This window comes from Gopherus flavomarginatus, chromosome 25 (genome assembly GCF_025201925.1).
Source record: "Gopherus flavomarginatus isolate rGopFla2 chromosome 25, rGopFla2.mat.asm, whole genome shotgun sequence".
NCBI classification, from domain to species: domain Eukaryota; kingdom Metazoa; phylum Chordata; order Testudines; family Testudinidae; genus Gopherus; species Gopherus flavomarginatus.
In genome coordinates this window covers 3,699,561-3,720,461 of record NC_066641.1, presented here as the reverse complement: position 1 = coordinate 3,720,461, position 20,901 = coordinate 3,699,561, and the positions used below count along the sequence as shown (strand labels likewise).

The 20,901-nt window shown below is 54.1% G+C and overlaps 1 protein-coding gene across 3 annotated transcripts in view; it reads right to left on the bottom strand.

Annotated features, from left to right (window-relative positions):
- Positions 1-18,673, bottom strand: part of SMARCD2 (SWI/SNF related, matrix associated, actin dependent regulator of chromatin, subfamily d, member 2) — a 32,892-nt gene extending 14,219 nt beyond the window's left edge. The window contains exons 1-2 of one of the 3 annotated variants that reach the window (XM_050934947.1): positions 18,442-18,673; positions 520-704 (exon numbers count right to left, since the gene is read on the bottom strand). In XM_050934947.1, the coding sequence (XP_050790904.1) occupies positions 520-704; positions 18,442-18,603 (347 nt within the window). In that variant the 5' untranslated portion in view covers positions 18,604-18,673. Of the gene's footprint in view, positions 1-519; positions 705-15,407; positions 16,146-16,175; positions 16,266-18,441 lie in introns of those variants that run through there. The other 2 variants (XM_050934946.1, XM_050934949.1) reach the window with 2 other exon arrangements.
- Between the last annotated feature and the right edge of the window lie 2,228 nt (positions 18,674-20,901).

The following is a 20,901-nucleotide window of genomic DNA, read 5'->3' as shown; positions in this document are numbered from 1 at the left end:
CGGCTGCAGTGACGCTCCAAGCAGCCTCCAGCCCCACAGCAGTTCCCACGGGGCTTCCCTCTGTTCAGCCAGCAGCGTGGCAGGAGCGTGGGGGAGCCATTCCCGGCATGAAGCACACCATGCAGCCCCTTTCGGGAGAGGTCCAGAGCTCCCATTGTGTCTGGGCGCCTGCCAGAGCAGTGTGGGAGCAGAAGCTCCATGACACCAACGCTGCTTCTGTTGTGTTTGTTTGTGTGTGGGGAGGGGGCACAGTTCTCAGAGCCCTGTGCCGCTCAGGGAGCGATTAGCAAGTGACAGGCCCTGGATCCCCACAGCTCCCGTGCAAGGACACTAGTCGGGGAAATGGAGGCAGAGGTAGATCAGGGACATGCTCCCAGCCTGGAGCCCTGGGCAGAACTGGGGTTGGTTGGGATGCAGCGGCGAAGGCCGGAGCCAGCGCACTAACCCCCCCGGCGATGGGGACTTGGGCTGGCCCCATCCCGAGGTCAGATACATTGTCAGCAGCACAGACACCCTTACCCTCGCCTTTGGCTTGCCAGAGGGGGCTGCGCCTGCGGAGTAAGCAGGCGCTTTCTAAAGGGATCCATGATCGACTGTGGCATTCCTGGTCGCATCGGAGAGGCTGCTCCATAGGGGGGTCCTGAAGGGGATCCCACCTGCAATCCTGCCATGGGCATCCGGCTCCCTGGCGGCATCCCAGGACGCTAGCAGGAGAGAAGGAGACAGTTACTCTGGAAAGCCTCCTCCTGGGCTCTAACAGGCTCCCTAGAAGGGCCTTTGACCCACACAGCCCAGGAGTCTGTGCACCCAGCTGTGCACAGACTCCTGGGCCGTGTGGACACAGCACGGCACAGACTGGAACGTGCAGACACTGGGAGCAGGTCCTGAAGAGCCCACAACACCCCATCCCGCGCACTCATGGGAGAGGGCAACGGCGCAGAGCAGCGGCACAACCAGAAAGTGACGGTGGAGGGGCAGCTGCACAAGGTGAGGGCCCATGGACACTCGGGTTTGACATGGAGATACTTGGCTGCCAATCCACGCCTAAGGCTAGACTGGAACCACTGCGAACATCTGGGGTTTCCCCTAGGCTGAGCACAGAGCACTGTCCCCTGCCGAGTGTGGCAGGGCGGAGGTGTGGGGGGCAGGGCTGGGAGTACACAGCACAGGCAATCCTGGAGCTGCAGCATGGGAGGGCGGCACAGAGCAGAGTCAGGCAGGGAGCGGCAGTGTGGGGGGCACGGCTTGGGGGCACAGAGCCCTCACCGAGTTGCAGCATGGGGGGCCCAGAGAGATGCCGCTGTGCTCCCTCATCTCAGCATCTGACATCACCTCCTGAGCTGCAGTGTGGAGGGAGGGGCCACGCTGGCTGAGCTGGGGGGGAAGGGGCCACAAAGTGCCATCATGGGTTGAGCTGCAGCTTTTGCTACTCCAGAAAATACAAGCAGGGAAGTGGAACAGAAAATGCAGAAGTACAAGCCGCAGGCAGCACCCCCCTTGCTAACGGACTCATCGGTACACGGGAAACCCCCTTTGGGGGTCTAGGCAGGTTCCATCACAGGCCTGGCCGCTTTCACTTCCCTCTGGCTCAGCACAGAACGAGGCTCCCTGCTCTGGGGCAGGCCCTCCCTGCAGTAACTATGGCACCACGCTGATTCCCTACCACCAGGGGATGTGCACCCCGAGACCCACATCGCACTCGGCAGCTACTGGTGGGAGGTTCTGGCTCCGGACTGGCCTGGTGCCTGCCCGAGTGCTGCAGTGCCTTGACCCAGGGCACACATTGGCCTCAAAGCATGACAATGGCCTTCACACAGCTCTGTTTATTAGTGTCACATGCCCAGAGGTGGTGTGCGTGGCTCAGGGTGGGTCCTCTCTCCTGACAGCCCAAGTACCATCATGATGGGGTTGTGCCAGGGAAAATCCAACTCCCTAATGGCCCATTGGCCCACTTACATGTACCTTTAGACAGACGGTATCTCATTGGGCGACAAAGGCTGCATGGGGGCCAGGGGAGTTGTGTGACACTAAATGAGCCCTGACGACACCTCAGGAGGTACGAGCTTCACCCTGTGACCTCTGGCCTCGTCTCGGAATCCCCCCGGGGATCCAGCAGTGCATTCCTTGGAGGCTGTAAGCCCCACAACTTCACGCCTCAACCCTCCTCTCCAAGATCCACTTCCACACAGAGCCAGGCTCAGACAGGTATGATCCAGGGCACCCAGAGCAAAACAGAGCAATGCATGCTGGGACCCGCAGTCTCTGCCACAGCACTGCTGTGCTGAACACAAGGCTGCAATTGACCTCATGTTACCTACATTAAGTGCAGCCCTTGGGTGCTTGACAAACTGCCAGCGTAGCTGCTGGCTCGCCAACTGCCTCAGGGCTTCCTAGTCTGCTTGGTCTGCTTTCCGAGATATCAAGAATGGGCTCCCTAATGCCAAGGAGGCTGTGGGGTTGGGAAAGTCACCAAGCCAGCAGGACAACATTTCATTGCTACTGGTAGCTCCAGAACATGACGAGACAGCCCTCGCTGTTCCCCAGCTGCTTTCGCTTGGGCCCTGCATGTGACGGAGGGCGTTGGAGAGCACAGAAGAAAAATGGACTGAGCCATTGTGTGGCGAGCGCTCCCTCCGAGGGAGAAGAGCTCGGGGAACTGACTCAACGTACGAGCCGTGTAAGGGCGAAGCAGCAGTGCTGCCCAGCGGCTCAACGGGAGCAGCTGCCAGCCCTGATGCGCAAGGCACCTGGCACACACTGCCACCAAACGCAAAACCTCCTGCTCAACCTGCTGCAAACGCAATGAAACGCTGCAATAAAACAGAGAGGGACCCGTTTGGCTGGGCTGCGTGTACTCTGGAATGACCATGGGGGTGCACATCACGGCCAGGTTTTGCACAGCTCTACGTGACGTTTTAGGTGAAGTTAATGAGCTTGTCTGCATATAGCCATAACTTCAGCTTGAAGTCGGGTGATGTAGCGAGCATTGGAGATCCCTAGTTACTAACGCCCTCTCCAGAACAAGCCTCCTATACACACTGCCCGAGGAGGAGAGACACTGATTCTAAGCATACCAGGAGCAGTTCAGTCTCCAGGGCTCACACAGGTGTTGACCACTCGGCTGAGTTCACCAATTAGCATAAAGCCTGGGTTTGGACTGGGGGAACTGGAAACGAGTCCCACCAAACTCATCTTCTAGAGAAGCCAAAGAGCCATTAAACAGGCACAATTTCTATTGTCTGCTCAGCTGGGCTGGATGCAAACTGGTGAGCTGCAAGTGAAAGGTTCTGACAGCTGCTAGATATGCTCTGAGGCCTCCAATTTCTCAACAAGTGCCAACTTCACAGGACGTCCTATACAAATATTTTAAAAGTCCACATTTAAACACGTTAAGGTTGCAAAATCAGGCACCCAAAGTTAGCAAGTGCCACGTTTCAGGCTGCCCAGGCAATCTTAATTCAACCCACATGTAATTACAGACTTGTCATAATGCACAGTGCCCTACATGGGCTGTCAGCACATTGGAACCCAGGACCTTCAGATCCACAGTACAGACCTGCTCCACTAGAGCTACAGGAGCAACTAGTAGCAGAAGTAGGCTGTTACCCAACACGCCATTATTGTTTCACCAATAGTTGTATAATCTACTGGCAAACTGTCATGTTGCCCTCTTGGGGCTGGTCCACAGAAGAGTATCAGAATTCCTAGGTTATATTAATGGCTCTAGAGTAGAGCAGGGCACACGGTTACAGACAGGCTAGACAAGCACATAAATGTGGCACATTCATTCTGAAAAGCACTGTGGGAAATGGATAAGCTTTAGTTCTATCTTACTAGAGATCTCGGCTCTATTCCTAGCTCTTCTTTAAGTCACCTTGGGCAATCTTTCAGTTACCCCCACTGTGAAGTATGAGGAATGCCAGCTGCCTAGATTCTAACATTTAATCTCAACAATTCCACCTGTCACTGAAAAAACAGACCAGAATGAATTCTAAGGGGCAATGCTCGTGTAGAACTCGTGCAAAACTAATTCATTTTGGTTCCAATTTCCTTTGTTGGCACCACCCAGCAAGCTGAACAATATTCTCAAACGGAGAGCAATCACTGCTACACACCAGCTAGTTCCCTCCACCCACAGCTGCCCATGTGGCTGCCCCTACACAGGAGACAGAGTCACATGGCACCTACTCAACAGGACATGGGGATGGAGTAGACCAACTGGCTAATGAGAATTTCAAACAGCAACTAGATTGTTAAATGAACTGCTTATCATTTAACCTGGTAAATAAAATGAAGCTGTTCTGGGGACATTTATGGGCCTTGTTTAGTGGGCCCACTCCTCGCGCATTCCCTCCCAGTATTGTTGCCACTTTCTCTCTCTGCTCCCGCCCCATATTTCTTATTTTCTCTTCCCCCATTTTTCCTCTCTTGCCCTGCTAGCTTCCCCTCTTTCCCCCAACTTGCTTAAAGGATAGATGCTGCACAGGATGGAGAGCAGCTAGCCGTTGATGGCTCTGCAGAGCTGGCCACATGTACGCTTGTGACTGAGGTGGTGCTGTGGGGGTGAGGGGGGGGAAAGGCAAGAGAAGCTTGAGTCAGTGGCCCCATCTTAAAGCACATCTCTGCTCTGATAAGCAACACCGTAAAGATGGCATCGTCAACAGAGCCACACACAAGCCCCCCACCGTGTGCGCTGAAATCAGATCTGCTGGCTTTAGTGACACAAATCAGTTTTACTGCTTTTTACTCCGGATGGCCCTACACAGTCAGCACAGGCAGGAATCTATTCTTTCGTCGACATCACCACCACAAAATGTTTCCCTCGTTCCCATCAGTTCCACTTGCACAAGCCTAGCCGCCCCCAAGCTCTCTCAGTTCCTTCTTGCCGGCCAGCAAGGATGCAGAGGGGTAGGAAGGCGGGCCGTGGAATGGACATGTGCAACACATCTTGAAGAACAACAGTTACAAAAGGTTAGTAACTGTTTTTTCTTTCCGAGTGATTGCACATGTGCATTCCTCTTTCGGTGACTCACAAGCCCTAAAGTGGGAGAAGGGATCGGAGTTCATGTACGCACAGACTGGAGTACAACTCGTCCAAATTTAGCATTGTCTCTGGAATACTGAGTAATGGCATAAGGGGATGCGAAGGTGCGAACTGAAGACCAGCCGCGGCTCTACGAATGTCCCGGTTAGGGACTTGCACAAGGAATGTCGTCGTGGCTGCCTGTGATCTTGTGGGACGTGCTATCGGTCTCCCTGGCAGTGAAATGCCTGCCAGGTCATAAACAGGAGTGCAGGAAGTTCCAAGATGAAATTCTTTGCAAAGGGAGCGGGACACCCTTCATTCTGTTTGCTGTGGCCACAAGTAGTTGGGCTGACAAACAAAACTCTTTAGTCCTGTCTACGTAGAAAGACAACGCTCTTCTGATGCCAGAGCTGGGCCAACATTGCTCCTCTCTATTGGCCTGTGGTTCTGGGTAAAACGTAGGTAAGTAAACTGACAGGTTAATATGAAAATTAGATACCATTTTAGAGCGACATCTCGGAGGAGGGTGCAGGTACACCTTATCCTTCAAAAAGTTCATATAAGGCAGTTCAGCCCGCTCCTGGCTGCAGAGGTAGCTACCCAGAAAGCCTTCTGGCGGGGGCTGCAGGGTACAATCCCAAAGACTTCAGCGTGGTCCTAGAGCCCCTCAAACCATGGAGCTTAGTCTCAGTTCGCTGCAAAAACGGCAATGCCCCTTCCAAGGGCAGGTGCCGTAAAGTCTGTTGAACCTCTTGGGGAAGCCCCGTGGCCAAGAGCTCCCACATGAGGCCACCGCAGATGCCATGGAACTAGCCACCAAGTCTGCTGCATCCAGCGCAGCCTGCAGAAAAGATCTCGCTACAGATTTCCCCTCATCAACTGAGGAGAACTCCCACCTAGCGGCCTCCAGCATCGCGTCTCTGAACTTTAAAAAGAAATCCCACCCGTTAAAATCATACTGGCCCAAAAGCATTTGCTGGTTGGCAATCCTGAGCTGCAACCCCCCCCCCCCCCCACTAAAATAAACTTTTCTGCCGAACAGATCTAGTTTGTGTGTGTTTTTTGATTTATGGGTCTCCCCTTGCTGCTCCCTTTAATTAGCTGCTGACACCACTAGACAGCCCAGGGGGTGGATGAGGTATTCAAATCCCTGTGAAGGCACGTAGTATTTACATCTGACCCTTCTTGAGGTGGGGGAAGGGACGAAGGGGTCTGTCAGAGAGCCTTAACAGGGTCCCTAATTGCCTCGTTAATAGGTAAAGCCACACAACGGCCCAGGTGGGGCCAAAATGTCAACAAGGTGATGAGGATACTGGCACTGGGCTCAGGAACAGGTGGTGCCTGTTGAGCAGGTGTCCCCCACCTCACTGAGGACACAGAACAGGAAGTCTCACGTACGACCTACAAACTGGTGGGAAACTGCAGAGGTTCCAAAAAGGCCATTGGTCTGGTGGTGGGCGCCAGAGACCTCCTGGCCACGCCCTCAGTGGTCCTCCCGCTGAGGGTAGTGCCTCAATGGAGAGTAACGAGAGCAGCTCTGAGGCTGGGAGACACAGGAGCCTACCTCTGATTCAGAGGACAATGACTCTCCCTCTGCTGACCAAGCAGGGGTTGCTCCCAAAAGGTGCCAAAGACCAACACCCAGTACAGCCAATATTGCAGGATTCCCCTTGGATGGTACTGACGGACGTGCAAGGCTGACATACTACTAAGTAATGGCACCGAAGTTGCTGGTACCAAGAGCATGGTCTCCTGCACCACTGGAAATAGCAGCACCGAAAGATTCAGCAGATCTCTTGCTGCTGCAGATGCACCCGGCATGGTCAGTACCGAGATGGTCTTGGGACAGCACGGTGACGCAGATGTAGCAGGCACTCCCTCAGCTCTAGACTCAACAGCACCTGCATTGGTGCCAGAGTCAATGCTTGCCAGCTTTGGCAGTGCCAGAGAAGAGGAGTGCTTAGCTTTAGGCTGCACTCTACTCTTATCCCCACGCCTAGATGACATTGGTGCCAGCAACCTTCCCCTCTCCGTGGCCTGCTTAGAGGTTTTATGCCTCTTCCTAGGCACTGGGGAGCATGAGCAGTGCTGGGACTCAGGCAACTGGGAAGCATCTGACTGAGGCCAAGGCACTCGGTGCACAGTCTGACCTACTGGGCTCTGACAGAGGTCTTAGCATGAGCAAAAACTTTAGCCTGGCTTGTCTGTCTTTCCTTGTCTGAGGCTTAAAGTCTTTGCATATCTGGCAATGATCCTGAATATGAGCTTCTCCTAAACACTTCAGGCAGCCTGAGCATGGGTCACTTACGGGCACCGGCCTATCCTGAGAGACACAGGGCCTGAAGCCGGTGACCAAGGCATCCCTTGGTGCAGGGTAATGGAAAAAACCCTAAGTCCGGCCAATAACGAAAACGTACACTATTAACTAAGTACTAACACTATAAATATAGAAAACTCTCTACAATTAATTTACAACGAACATGTAGAGCACTCGCTAAGGCAAGCCAAGCAATTCCAAGAACCGGCACCGGCGGTAAGAAGGAACTGAGGGAGCTCGGGGGTGGCTGAGCCCATTATGCAGACATGCAGCAGCTGAGGGCAGTCAAACCAGAGGAAAAGTTTCCAGCGACTGTGCGCAGGGCCCATGCTCACCAAGAATGGAATGGACGGACATGTGCAATCACTCGAAAGAACCTTCACTGTGGTGAAACAAAAGGGGAAAGCCCAGCCTGACTTTCAGGCTTATCAACAGCAAGGAAATTCACACAGGGCAACTATTTCGACGCAGCCCTAAAGCTGACTGGTGTAGTTTAGGCTGGTAATTTTTCTGGCACAAGCCTATGACAAGCTTGCCCAAGTGAGAGCATGTCGCCAATGGCCACGGCCTGGCCAAGTCTGCCAGCCAGGGTGCAGTGGCTCTTCAGACGGGGGGGGAGGGGGGGGGGGGCGGCTCTCCAGGAACCAGTGCTCCAAGCGCGTGCCTGGGGCGGCAAGCCGTGGGGGGCGCTCTGCTGGTCGCCACTCGGGCAGCAGGCAGGGTGCCTTCGGCGGCTTGCCTGCGGAGGGTCCACTGGTCCCACAGCTTCGGTGGACCCTCTGTGCTGGGGGTGGCAAAATGTCTCAAGCCGCCCCTGTCTTCAGTATCCCCAACTCCTAATCTCATCACTTGCTATGCCTCTCACATACACACGCTACAGCAGTGGTTCTCAGCCAGGGACCTGGGGCCACCTGGGGGTCTGGAAAGCATGGCTGGTATTAGACTCGCTAGGGCCCAGGGCAGAAAGCCAAAGACCCATCACACAGGACTGCAGCCCAGGGCCCCGACCCTGCCACATGGGTCTGAAGCCTGAGCAACTTAGCTTTGCAGGGCCCTCTGTAGCATGGGGCCCTGGGCAATTGCCCTGCTTGCTACCCTCTAACAATGGTCCTGGCTTTTGGATACAGAAAAAACATCGCTGTGGCACAGCTGGGCCTGGAGTTTTTAATAGCATTTTGGCAGGGGCCTCAGAAAGAAAAAAGTTGAGAACTCTGCTCTAAAGTAACCAACCTCTGACTGTCATTCTTGGGACGTGTCCACCTCATTCACTGTGCTATTTTATTTGGTCAGATTTCTGAAGCTTGGGCAGGAAAAAGAGCTCTCTTTGGGGAGTCAGCTCAGAGGGTGTGTCTGAATGCTTGCCATGAGTGATAACATGCTGTATGAAGATTTCTTGAAGCTGACCTGGCACGGGGAAGCCTGCAGAGACCAGGCGGCTCCAGTGGGGAGAAGAGAGACTTAATGTTTGTAAGTGAAGTGTCAGCACCATGACAAATGGATCTTTGATGCTTGACTTCGGCATCACCTCCACTAATGCTTGAGCAGTCTTCACCCACAGCTCAGATTTAGCCCTCTGGCCAGGCAGCAAATCACAGACCTGGGTTCAATCCCTTGCATGAGAGGAACTGGAAAGGTGGAATCACACAAGTAGAGTCCCCATCTCCTGGTTTATCCCAGCTGTTTAGAGAGTCCTCTCAAGGACAGAGCAAAGCCCCTACTGGTTTGAGTTCTACCAGCAGTATCCATGGTGCTGGCTTGTGTGTGTTACAGCCAGCGAGTCCCAGCTCTTAGCACATAATTCCCATCCTGACTGGGGTCTGCAAGGGTCTCTAGTCTCTACAGGCCTCAGTGACCCTGCCACCTAGAACTCCTCACATTACTCCAGCTGATGGGCTAAGCTAAGCACAAAGCTCGGACGTTACATTTCAAGGAAGATGTTGGACAATGTCCAGAATTCCCAACAGAGAATGAGTGGAGCCATTTGGAAGTGGGATAGAAAATTTTTGCTTCTATTCCCTCCCGAAGCTGAAAGCATGGACGGAGCAGTCTACAGTGGAGTGGTTCATTCCAGATCAATGCATAGGCCTCTTGCACTTTGGGAGCCCAGCTTGGCGTCAGCTTCCCTCAGAAGTAACATGAGTTTGGAATGCTTCCTGAAGAACATTTGCCTGCATGACAGAAACCTACACGCCTGCCAAGGGCTCCTCACGAGAAGGGGGCAGGCCAGGAATTGGAGATGCTGCAAGTAGGGAACCGAAGGCGAGAACTAACTTCAGTGCTCGGTCAGCAGAGAGACGCCAAGCCAGACAGTCTGAGGCCCTGTCTACACTACACTGTTTTGTCGACACACTGCAATGCTCCTCCCGCCAATGTAACTCCCCTGCTATGCGGAGGCTCAGGGTTTATGTCGATGCTGTTGGCTGACATTCTTGTCAATTTCACAGCTCTGCTGTGAAAGCCGGGCAGCTAGACCCCAGCTGGGAACAGGGAGGTGAGGGCGGGCAGCCTGCCAGGAGCCTGTGGTGCAGCCGGGCTCCTGGCAGGGAGCTGCCAGTGGAGCTGAGAGACCAGGCTCCCTGCTCCCCATGCTGGCCTTCTCAGCTCAGTCAAAGTGCTCCTGGTGAGGACATGCGCCACCGACCCAAGGTGGGTAGTGTGGACATGCACCACTGCAGTAATTCATGCGATGGCTGTAAGTTGACCTAACACAGGTCGACTTATCTTTGTGGTGCAGATATAGCCTGAGTCACACGCTGTTTAAAGAAAGAAACAGAGTGATTCAGAAAGTAACCGGAAGAGACAGTCTCTAATTCTCTGTTCCTCTTTGTCCCAATGTAATGGCTCTTCTCTACAACTTAACACCAAGGAGCAACACCCCTCTCAGTGCCCAGGACTAAGGAAAGGATGATCCAAAAGACCTCATCTGTCTAATGAAAATCAGGAGTGGTCCCACTAGGATGCAGTATCAAGTTCCCCGCAAAGAGCATGTGCACAGGCAGGCAGTGGGCAGGGGATATGCTTGAAAGTTGTAGGAAATCAACTGTGACTGAAATAGACCGGTTGCTGCCACAGGGGCAGGTCCATGGTATGCCTGGTGCAGACCAGAATATGGTCCTTGCTTTGGTTTGTATTTCAGGGTCCTACAGGCCGTAGTTACTGTCACTGTCCGTCTGTTCCCAAACCTGAATCTAGTGTAGCCTTTAAGAACAAAGAGCAAAGGGGGCTTTCCTGACATGCCAGAAGCGTGTGATCCAACTTCGTACACACTGACATTTATGGAGAGAGCCACATGTATTCTTGCTCGGGGCTTTGGAAGCAAGGCCTGGATGGATGCCCAGTGAAGGCAATTCCTGCATGTTCCTCTAGAATCCCCATAAGCCAAACAGCAATGTTTACCATTCTGACATGCAAAACAAACCCTGTTCAAACAGGATTTCAGCTCAGCTTTCAGGCTGATGCGAGAGATCTCTTGGATTTTGAAGCTACATTATCCATTCTGCAGAAGGGCTCAACTCCCACGTGGCATTTTGAGTCTATGGCTGTTTCACTTCCCCTCGACTGAGTTTGCCAGTCTGTAGAACAGGGATAATACCTGCCCCACAGGGACATCAGGAAGCTCAGTTTGTTCAAGGGCATTGAAATCTTCAAACAGAAGGGATCAGAGGAAGGCAATATTAAGATGTTGCCTGGTTTCCTGGAAATCCCAGTACAGACTTCTTACACAGCTGTAGTCCTGCTAGGGGAGGATACTGCTGTGGGGTCAGCACTTGCATGACTGGAGATTAGTCGTATTTTATTACAACAGGAACTCCAGAAGTCAGGCTATTCCTACGCTAAAATCTGAAGACAGGAGGGTAGTGAATAAAGAGGACTGGGAACAAAGCAATGGCCAGAAACATGCAGCAGAAAATTTAGTCACATGCTGGCAATGCTGCAAGCACCAGCTGATATATTTGGGTTCAGACAGTTTTGCTTGCGAAGCCACAGATGTTACAGGTCGGAGGATTCTGCCTTCAACTCAACTCGGGCATGAAGCAACATTTGTGCCAGAACCCACAACAGCAGTTTTACTGCTTGCTGCTACTGCAAGGTCTCAGATTGAGAATGGGAGAGATCGAGGGAAGGGAGAGAAACAAGTCAGTTTATGCTGCACATCAGAGTCCATTTAATATGAGTAAAAAAATCATTTCTGACATTCCGTCTCCCCAGCGCACTGTACAAACGGTGCGCAAGTTATAACCTGAGACTTCTGCAGCTGCCATTGAAACACAGCAGGCTAGAACCATGCCATCCTTCATGCAAAACATCACAGAAGACGACAGACTCACATACTTTATGGTCTCAGACAGGCAGAGGGAAGAGACAAACAGACGGCACAGCAAAAAGTAAATGCAAGAGTGAAAATATCACAAGCAAATCTGAGAAAGGGGACAGGAAGGAGACAGCAAAGGGGCAGAGAAAAAAGTTACTGGAATTTAATCTACCAGAGAGGTCGCTGCGTTAGTCTGTATCCACAAAAACAAGGCAGAATCTGGTGGCACCTTAAAGACTAACAGATTTATTTGAGCATAAGCTTTCTTGGGTAAAACACCCACTTCTTCAGATTTTTGTGGAATTTAATCTGTAGCCCAAGCATTACGGCAAAATGAAATAAGGAGAAAGGAGTACAATTCTCATCAAAAAGAGTGCTGAGAAGACTAGCTTTCTACTCTACAGGCCACAGTTAGCAGCAGCATGAGAAGCAGCATTACGTTCCCACCAGAAGCTCAGAAGGGAAACAGATCACTGAACTGGCCCCCCAAAAGGCTGCCCTGGTAAGGACTGCCCTCTACAGACCCTGGCTAAGGAAAGGAAGGCTACAGAAAAGAGAGGAGTTGAGGAAGTATCTGCAGAAAGGGTGGGGGCACTTCTCAAGAGAGGCAGCAGAAAAAGAACTGATGATGGGTGGAGTGGAAGCCTCAGACAGTAGGTTTCACAGAGATTTTACATCTAGATTAACTCCAGTCTCACCACCTCAGGTGCTTTCCTCTTGGGGGCAAAGGGTGGGTATGACTCAACTGTTGCCTCTCCCTCCCCAAAAGAGAAAGCAGATGATTTAAGCGACGATACAGAATTTAACTCAGATGTATAATCTCTCGGATGAAACCTGCCCTCTAAAACCACCGCCGTTCGAGCAAGGAAGGGTTACACGCCAGCGTAACAGCACATCCATGTAGCTGTTTTTAAAGGACAGATAGTCCCTTGCTCGGCTAGAACCCTAGTCCAGGTCATTCGCTCTCATCTTGACTCCTAGCAACCCTGATCCCTTCTCAGATTCATTCAAAATGCTGCTGTTGCTGAAATCTTCTTGGCCTGGCACTTTGTCCATGACACCCCACTTCGAGTCCCTCCACTGGATCTGACTTCCACACCACAGACAAGTGGCCTGGTGCAGATTCATATAAAAAATTCCTGTGAAATATATAGATAGCTGGCTTAGATAACTATGTATTCCTATAACCGATACTCCCTTCACTGTGCATTACACCCATTAAATCGCATACCAGTGAGACTGCAAGTGTTCTGGGGCAGGGACCGCCACATTGAGTGTATAGCAAAATGGGGCCTCTGTGTGCTACTGCAATACAAACAAACTCCTCTTATTTCAAACAGCCTCTAAACATCTTGGAAGGAAGATCTTTCTCATTCAGCAAATACTGATCAAACCATTTCTAATGGAACATGTAGTTTTCTGGTCTATTATTTCTATTCTGGCATAACATCAGTACCCCAGATAGTTAATTTATAGGGCAGAGCCACTAGGGGCAGCAAAGAGCACAACAGTTTTGTAGAGGTCCTACATAAACGAACTGAAAGCAGCTCTTTCTTCACCAGAATGTAACCATTTCAGCATGGTCAGACAGCTTAGGCCCAACATTAGATCTGTGCCCTTGCACATGAAGGATAATTTTGACTGAATTAAACCATCACCTAATTTGCATTAAAGAGTACAAATGGCACTTGGGTCCCTATGTGATCAAGATGGAGCATTTCAGCCTGGGACTCAGCCTCTAATGGCGGCACTTCCACCATCGAGGTGAAAAGCACAGCAGAAATACTGCAATTAAATTCCTCCCTGGTTCCTCAGACCACACCACTCCCTTATTCAAATCCCTTTGAGAGCTTCCCTTGCCAGCTGCAACAAGCTCAGGCCTCACCTCCTCACTATCAAGACCGCTCATCTCCAGGTTTGGCTTTTTTTCTGCTCCCCGGTTGTCTTCACTCTAGCCAAGCGTCCCCTTTTGTAGCCAGTTTCCTGTCTGACTCCTTCCAGGCTTCGGACAGAGTTCTCATGATCAAACTGTCCCCAGCACCACTGCTCAAACCCTTCCCTCAAAACCCCTTCTGCTAAGCCCTTCAGCAGTGACCTCTGCCAGGGCCCTGCCCTACCTCAAACTCCTCTGCACACCCATGTGTCAGAATTAGCTGGCAGGCTCGTGGGAGGCATCGACCAGATCTCCTCATTCTGCACTGTGCCAAGCACCTTGGCAAAGCTTGAATAATCGGCCATTTTCTGATCCTCTTACTCAACCCCTCTTTGTTGTCTGAACTCGACTGCTGGGCGCCATGCAGAGGACCAGCGTCTGGCTATTCTGGGAATACCAGTAACTAACCACCAGGTTAGAAGACTCTGGTGCTACTAATGCATGGGAGATTAACAGAGACAAAACCCCCTGACACTGAGACGAGCCACTTGCTTAAACTCCCTACTCGAGCTGTTAACGAAACAGCCAAGTGATATACAAGGATGTAGAAGGATTAACGTATCATGTTAATAATCCACCAATTAAAAAGCCCTTGAGTATTCCCTGGCATAGACCCGTTACTGTGTCCCTCAGAGCCTGAACTGTGGAGTAAGTCCCCAACTAAACCAAAGCACCCCAGGTCTGAATCTGTGTCCATAGGGCTACACCAGCATTCTCCAGATGCACAGGACAGACGGCAGCAGCTCTGCAAGGCACGCACCCCCCTCTGATCCAGTGCTGTGAGGCTCCAGTGAGGAGCAGTCATGAAAGCCAAGGGCTGATAGTATTGGCTACTGTCAGACAGCGTGCAGACAAGTATGTAGTCGCTATTAATGCATCCCAACCATGACCCACAGCACCCCTTGTTACCCCAGCCCTAAATCTCAACAAACCCTTGTCAACATACCTCTGTCCTGCCCTATGGCACCTTCCACAAATTTAAGATGTGGGTCTTTATTGACTAGTTTAATGACACCATCTTAGCATCTCCACACACTCTACACCAGACAGACAGAACACAGAAGTTGTACAGTATGCGAAGATGTTAGGATTGGAGCACTGCGGATGATACTATTGAATGGAAAGCGCATGATACAGCATATTAGCGTGGTCAAGAGTTGGGACCCTAGTGGGTTAATGCTCAGAGTTTTGTATATTACCTTGATTTGAGATTTCCTCGCTTTTTGGTGTTTGAGGGAATAACGTGAACAGCCTTAACTCTATGTTAATGATGTTTTCAACAGGGAAATTTCCTAGGCTGGGGGATGAGTTGTTTTTTAATTCGTGGATATAAATGGGGGTGGGCTGGTGACCTGGAGGTGGAGACTAGCAGAGCAGTGGAAGATGAGCTAGTTGGAGACTGTAGAACCAATCAGGTCTCCTCCATTTAAACACTGGCAGAGAGCTTTACCCAACCTTTCAGCCTGCTCAGAGCGAATCACACCAGCATGCAAGAGCCTAGCAGCACGACCCGCTTTGCACACTGAGGGCAGAGAGTCTGAGTGTCAGTTATAATATTACACTCCTCACAAAGAACACTAGACAGCACACAGAATTGTTTCACTGACTCCCAAACTTCCCTAGCTCTGCTCGCTGGCCAGCTCCACTCCAGAGACCAGTGTCCATTCCCTGCTTCAGATACTAAGCAGGAAACTTCTCCTTCCCCTTCCATTATTTTCCACTATCTGTCCAACTTCCTTCAGGTAAACTATATGCAGGAAATCTAAAATTTGGGCATAGCTGTTATACCTGCAAAGCATGCGCAAAAATATTGACTTACATGAGACCTCTGCAAAAGGGGAAACGGAAAACAAGGGAACTGGAGAAGCTTCAGTAGGAAACACCATCGTCGCCTGAGGTTGTTCACACTTAGCTATCTTCAGAATGGTTTGGCTTTCACACAAACAGAATGACCATCGCACAAACCCCAAGTGAATCTCAGGGCTGCTCCTGACAGAGTCACGTGCAGCAGTTCCTGTTGGCTGTTTACAGCCGACCCAGACCATTATCCTATGCTGCTGACACAGACAGCGTTTGCACAGCAACCCCACAAGTGAGTCAGCGTTCGTCTGCTAACACCATTTTTCATGGACTTCAAAAGCCACCAAGAACCAGGGAAAAGAAGGTGTAAACAGAGGCTGCGTAGGGGGCAAATCTGAAACAGCACCTGGACAAAGTTTCTTTAACACACTGATCACACGCTAGAAAATTTCAATGGAATAAAATCCTCAGTTGACAACACAGAGCCTGTGATATCACCCTGCACTGTGATCGCTGCCGTCCTAAGCAGGAGATGTTAATCCGAGAGCCAAGTCTGGTATGTGTTAGAGATCCCATAGCACTTTTTGGAAACTGTATGGGGAAGAAGAGTCTTGTACTAAAACATAGGGAAGGGAGTCCGGATTCTGTTCCCAGCTCTCCCACTGACTCGCCATCCAACTTCAGCCAAGCAATTCAGGCCAACATTTTCTAAAGCAGGTTCTAACATCCAAAGCTGCGCGCAGAGGGGCTGCTTGCTGGCCTACTGCACGTCCATGATCCAACTCACCACCTCAGAAGAAGTGAGGCAGCAAGTGGGCTGCCACGTAGCCAAATCAAGCCCACAAGTGTTACCTCCTCTCAGCACCTGGCAATGCGGGAAGGGCTGTTTGATGCAATTGGGTTTATTTGGGGGGGGGGGAGGGTTGGGGGAGAGAAGAGGAGAGATGGCTGAATTCTAGCACATTCCTATTGAGTACTACAGCTACCCACAGATATTATGCATACATTCCCCTACAAGACCCAAGAAAAGCAACCCCATTCTCCACCCCACCCCTCTGCCAACAGGCTTTATCACCTCCACAGAACAGCCTCAGTGCACACATCTACACTGCAGCTGGAAGTGTGCCTCCCAGCCCAGGTACACAGATATGGGCTAGAAGTATCAGTGTGGATGCTGCACTAGAGGCTAGCCACCCGAGTACAAGCTTGTCCAACTCTCTGGGGCAGTACTGGAGTGGCTAGCCCACCTCCATTTCATCCTCTCCAAAACAAAACAACCCCCCAAGTGACAGCTTCTACCAGGAGACACCCCACTCTGAGCCATCTGAAAATGATCTCGGCTGAATTCAGAAACAGGAAGTGAAGAATGAGCTCAATACCATGAGTGGCGGGGGTGGGGGGAAGCCACATACCTCTCCCAAGTTCCCCACTGCTTCAGAGAACAGGGTGTCCATAAGTTGGACAGCTACAGCCATTTCTTTTTAAACTAGTAAATGGAATGATCACATCCAGCCCCATGGTAAATCCATCCATAGGGCAAGATCTCCAAGCCTCAGGACCCAATTAGCAAAGTTACAGATTCTTCATCAGTTGACATCTTAGACTCTTTCCTTATTTCTTCCAAATTACGTTGTGGAATAAGAGCCAGAGCGGAGGAGCTGGAATTAACGTAGTGTAACCATTGCCCACTTGATCCCGGGTTACTGCTGCACACTGTCTTTTAATTAGACCCTGGCTGCTGCTGGATGCACAGGCAGAAGCTGAGCCCATGAGCAGGTTTTTCCATCTGTGCCTGGCACGACAAGCGGGACACATTTTTTTTGAATGCAGACTTTGCTGCCATGACCCAGTGTAACCTAGCTCACCCATGGCAAGGGAGAAATGGGGGCTTCCTGGGGCTGCCACCTTCCTCCTCCTCCTCCTCCTGTCCAGCACCACATGGCACCTTCCAGTGGTCCCTCCCCAGGAGTCTCCCCAACACAAAAGTCCCCCCTCGCAGTACTCTTCCCACAACCTCTAGTTCCCCCAGTGCCCTCCCCCCAAACACACACAGTCACTCCCCTCCCCCACGGCCATCCGCTACCCAGTGCCCTCCTACCCACACACAGTCCCGGGCTACACACAGCTCCTCTCCCCACACCCGGGCTCCCACAGTGCCCTCCACCAGCCCCCCTCCAACACACGGGTCCTTCAGTGCCCTCTCCCAGCCCCCCGCCCACCTCCAGCCCAACTTCCCCCAGTGCCCTCCCTCAGTCCTTCACAATGGCCTCCCCCAAACCCCAGCCCCCCAAACCACACACCCCAGTGCCCTCCCTCAGCCCCCCCACACCCAGTGCTTCCCCACAGATCCCCCACACTGCCCTCTCTCAAACCCCAGCCCCCCAAACCACACACCCCAGTGCCCTCCCTCAGCCCCCCACATACCCCCTAGTGCTTCCCCACAGTTCCCCCACACTGCCCTCTCTCAAACCCCAACCCCGCAAACCACACACCCCAGTGCCCTCCCTCAGCCCCCCACATACCCCCTAGTGCTTCCCCACAGTTCCCCCACACTGCCCTCTCTCAAACCCCAGCCCCCCAAACCACACATCCCAGTGCCCTCCCTCAGCCCCCCACATACCCCCTAGTGCTTCCCCACAGTTCCCCCACACTGCCCTCTCTCAAACCCCAGCCCCCCAAACCACACACCCCAGTGCCCTCCCTCAGCCCCCCCACACCCAGTGCTTCCCCACAGTCCCCCCACACTGCCCTCTCTCAAACCCCAGCCCCCCAAACCACACACCCCAGTGCCCAGCCCCCGCCCCCTAGTGCCCCCCACACAGTCCCCCCACACTGCCCTCCCCCAAACCCCAGCCCCCCAAACCACACATCCCAGTGCCCTCCCTCAGCCCCCCACATACCCCCTAGTGCTTCCCCACAGATCCCCCACACTGCCCCCCCAAACAACACACCCCAGTGCCCCCCACACGCCCCCTAGTGCCCCCCACACACAGTCCCCCCACACTGCCCTCCCCCAAACCCCAGCCCAGCGCGCTCCTCCGGCCGCCCCTCACCTGGTACTGGACGACGGCGGGCCCCATGGGCCGGTACCCGGCGGCCCCCGCTCCGGCCGGGCTGGCGCCCCGCATGAGGCCGGGTCCCGGGGCTGCAGGGGGCGGCGCGGCCCCGGGGGCGGGGGTCAGCGGGCTGAGCGGGAACGCGCCGCGGCCGGACATCAGCTCCCGCGGCCCCGCGGCCCGGCTGTTTACTACGAAGCGGCGGCGGCTCCCAGGGCGAGTCACCGCGCGGCACACAGCAGCGCCAGCCCCGCCCCCTGCCCTAGCCCCGCCTCCAGGCCCTAGCCCCGCCCCCACACCGAGCCCGGCCTCCTCTCGGGCCCTGAGCCCCGCCCCCGGCCCGAGCCCCGCCTCCCGACCCCGAGCCCCGCCTCCCGGCCCCCGCTACTCTGTCCTAGCCCCGCCTCCACACCGAGCCCTGCCTCCTCTCGGACCCTGAGCCCCGCCCCCGGCCCGAGCCCCGCCTCCCGACCCCGAGCCCCGCCTCCCGGGCCCCGCTACTCTGTCCTAGCCCCGCCTCCACACCGAACCCTGCCTCCTCTCGGGCCATGAGCCCCGCCCCCAGCCTGAGCCCCGCCTCCCTACCCCGAGCCCCGCCTCCCGGCCCCGCCCCCGGCCTGAGCCCCGCCTCCCTAGCCCTGGGCCCCGCCCCCACACCGAACCCTGCTTCCTCTGGGGCCTGGGGCCCGCCCCAGCCCTTGAGCCCTGGGAGCGGGATTCGCCTGCTGCCCGGGGGTGGGTGCTGTAGCAGCCGCTGGGAGGGCAGGGGCCGGCCTGGGCTGGGTGCAGGACCTGGCCTGGAGCAGGCGGGCGAGGCTCAGACTGTGGGACCCAGGGCCGGGCTTCGGTAGGATGAACGGCTGCTTTACCTGGAATTAAAGCAAGGGGTGTGGGTGCCTGTACCTATGCACACCCCGACACCCGTGTGTACGCCTGTACCCCACCCACCTCAGTGTGCACTCGTCTGTGTCTGTACCCCCACAGCCACGTGTGGGCGCCTGTACCCCACCCACCTCAGTGTGCACTCGTCTATGTACCCCCACACCCACGTGTTTGCGCCTGTACCCCACCCACCTCAGTGTGCACTCGTCTATGTCTGTACCCCCACACCCACGTGTGTGCGCTTGCACCTGGGTACAGCCGACAGGCATGCATGTGCGCCTGTACCTACGCACACCCCGACACCCGTGTGTACGCCTGTACCCCACTCACCTCAGTGTGCACTCGTCTATGTACCCCCACACCCACGTGTGTGTGCTTGCACCTAGGTACAGCCTACAGGCATGCTTGTGCACCTGTACCTACACACACCCCGACACCCGTGTGTACGCCTGTACCCCACCCACCTCAGTGTGCACTCGTCTGTGTCTGTACCCCCACAGCCACGTGTGGGCGCCTGTACCCCACCCACCTCAGTGTGCACTCGTCTATGTACCCCCACACCCACGTGTTTGCGCCTGTACCCCACCCACCTCAGTGTGCACTCGTCTATGAACCCCCACAGCCACGTGTGTGCGCCTGTACCCCACCCATCTCAGTGTGCACTCGTCTATGTCTGTACCCCCACAGCCACGTGTGGGTGCCTGTACCCCACCCACCTCAGTGTGCACTCGTCTATGTGCCCCCACACCCACGTGTGTGCGCCTGCACCTAGGTACAGCCGACAGGCATGCATGTGCGCCTGTACCTACGCACACCCCGACACCCGTATGTACGCCTGTACCCCACCCACCTCAGTGTGCACTCGTCTATGTACCCCCACACCCACGTGTGTGCGCCTGCACCTAGGTACAGCCGACAGGCGTGCATGTGCACCTGTACCTACGCACACCCCGACACTTGTGTGTACGCCTGTACCCCACCCACCTCAGTGTGCACTCGTCTATGAACCCCCACAGCCACGTGTGTGCGCCTGTACCCCACCCATCTCAGTGTGCACTCGTCTATGTCTGTACCCCCACAGCCACGTGTGGGCGCCTGTACCCCACCCACCTCAGTGTGCACTTGTCTATGTACCCCCACACCCACGTGTGTGCGCCTGCACCTAGGTACAGCCGACAGGCGTGCATGTGCACCTGTACCTACGCACACCCCGACACTCGTGTGTACGCCTGTATCCCACCCACCTCAGTGTGCACTCGTCTATGTACCTCCACAGCCACGTGTGTGCGCCTGTACCCCACCCACCTCAGTGTGCACTCGTCTATGTCTGTACCCCCACAGCCACGTGTGGGCACCTGTACCCCACCCACCTCAGTGTGCACTTGTCTATGTACCCCCACACCCACGTGTGTGCGCTTGCACCTAGGTACAGCCGACAGGCGTGCATGTGCACCTGTACCTACGCACACCCCGACACCCGTGTGTACGCCTGTACCCCACCCACCTCAGTGTGCACTCGTCTATGTATCCCCACATCCACGTGTGTGCGCCTGCACCTAGGTACAGCCGACAGGC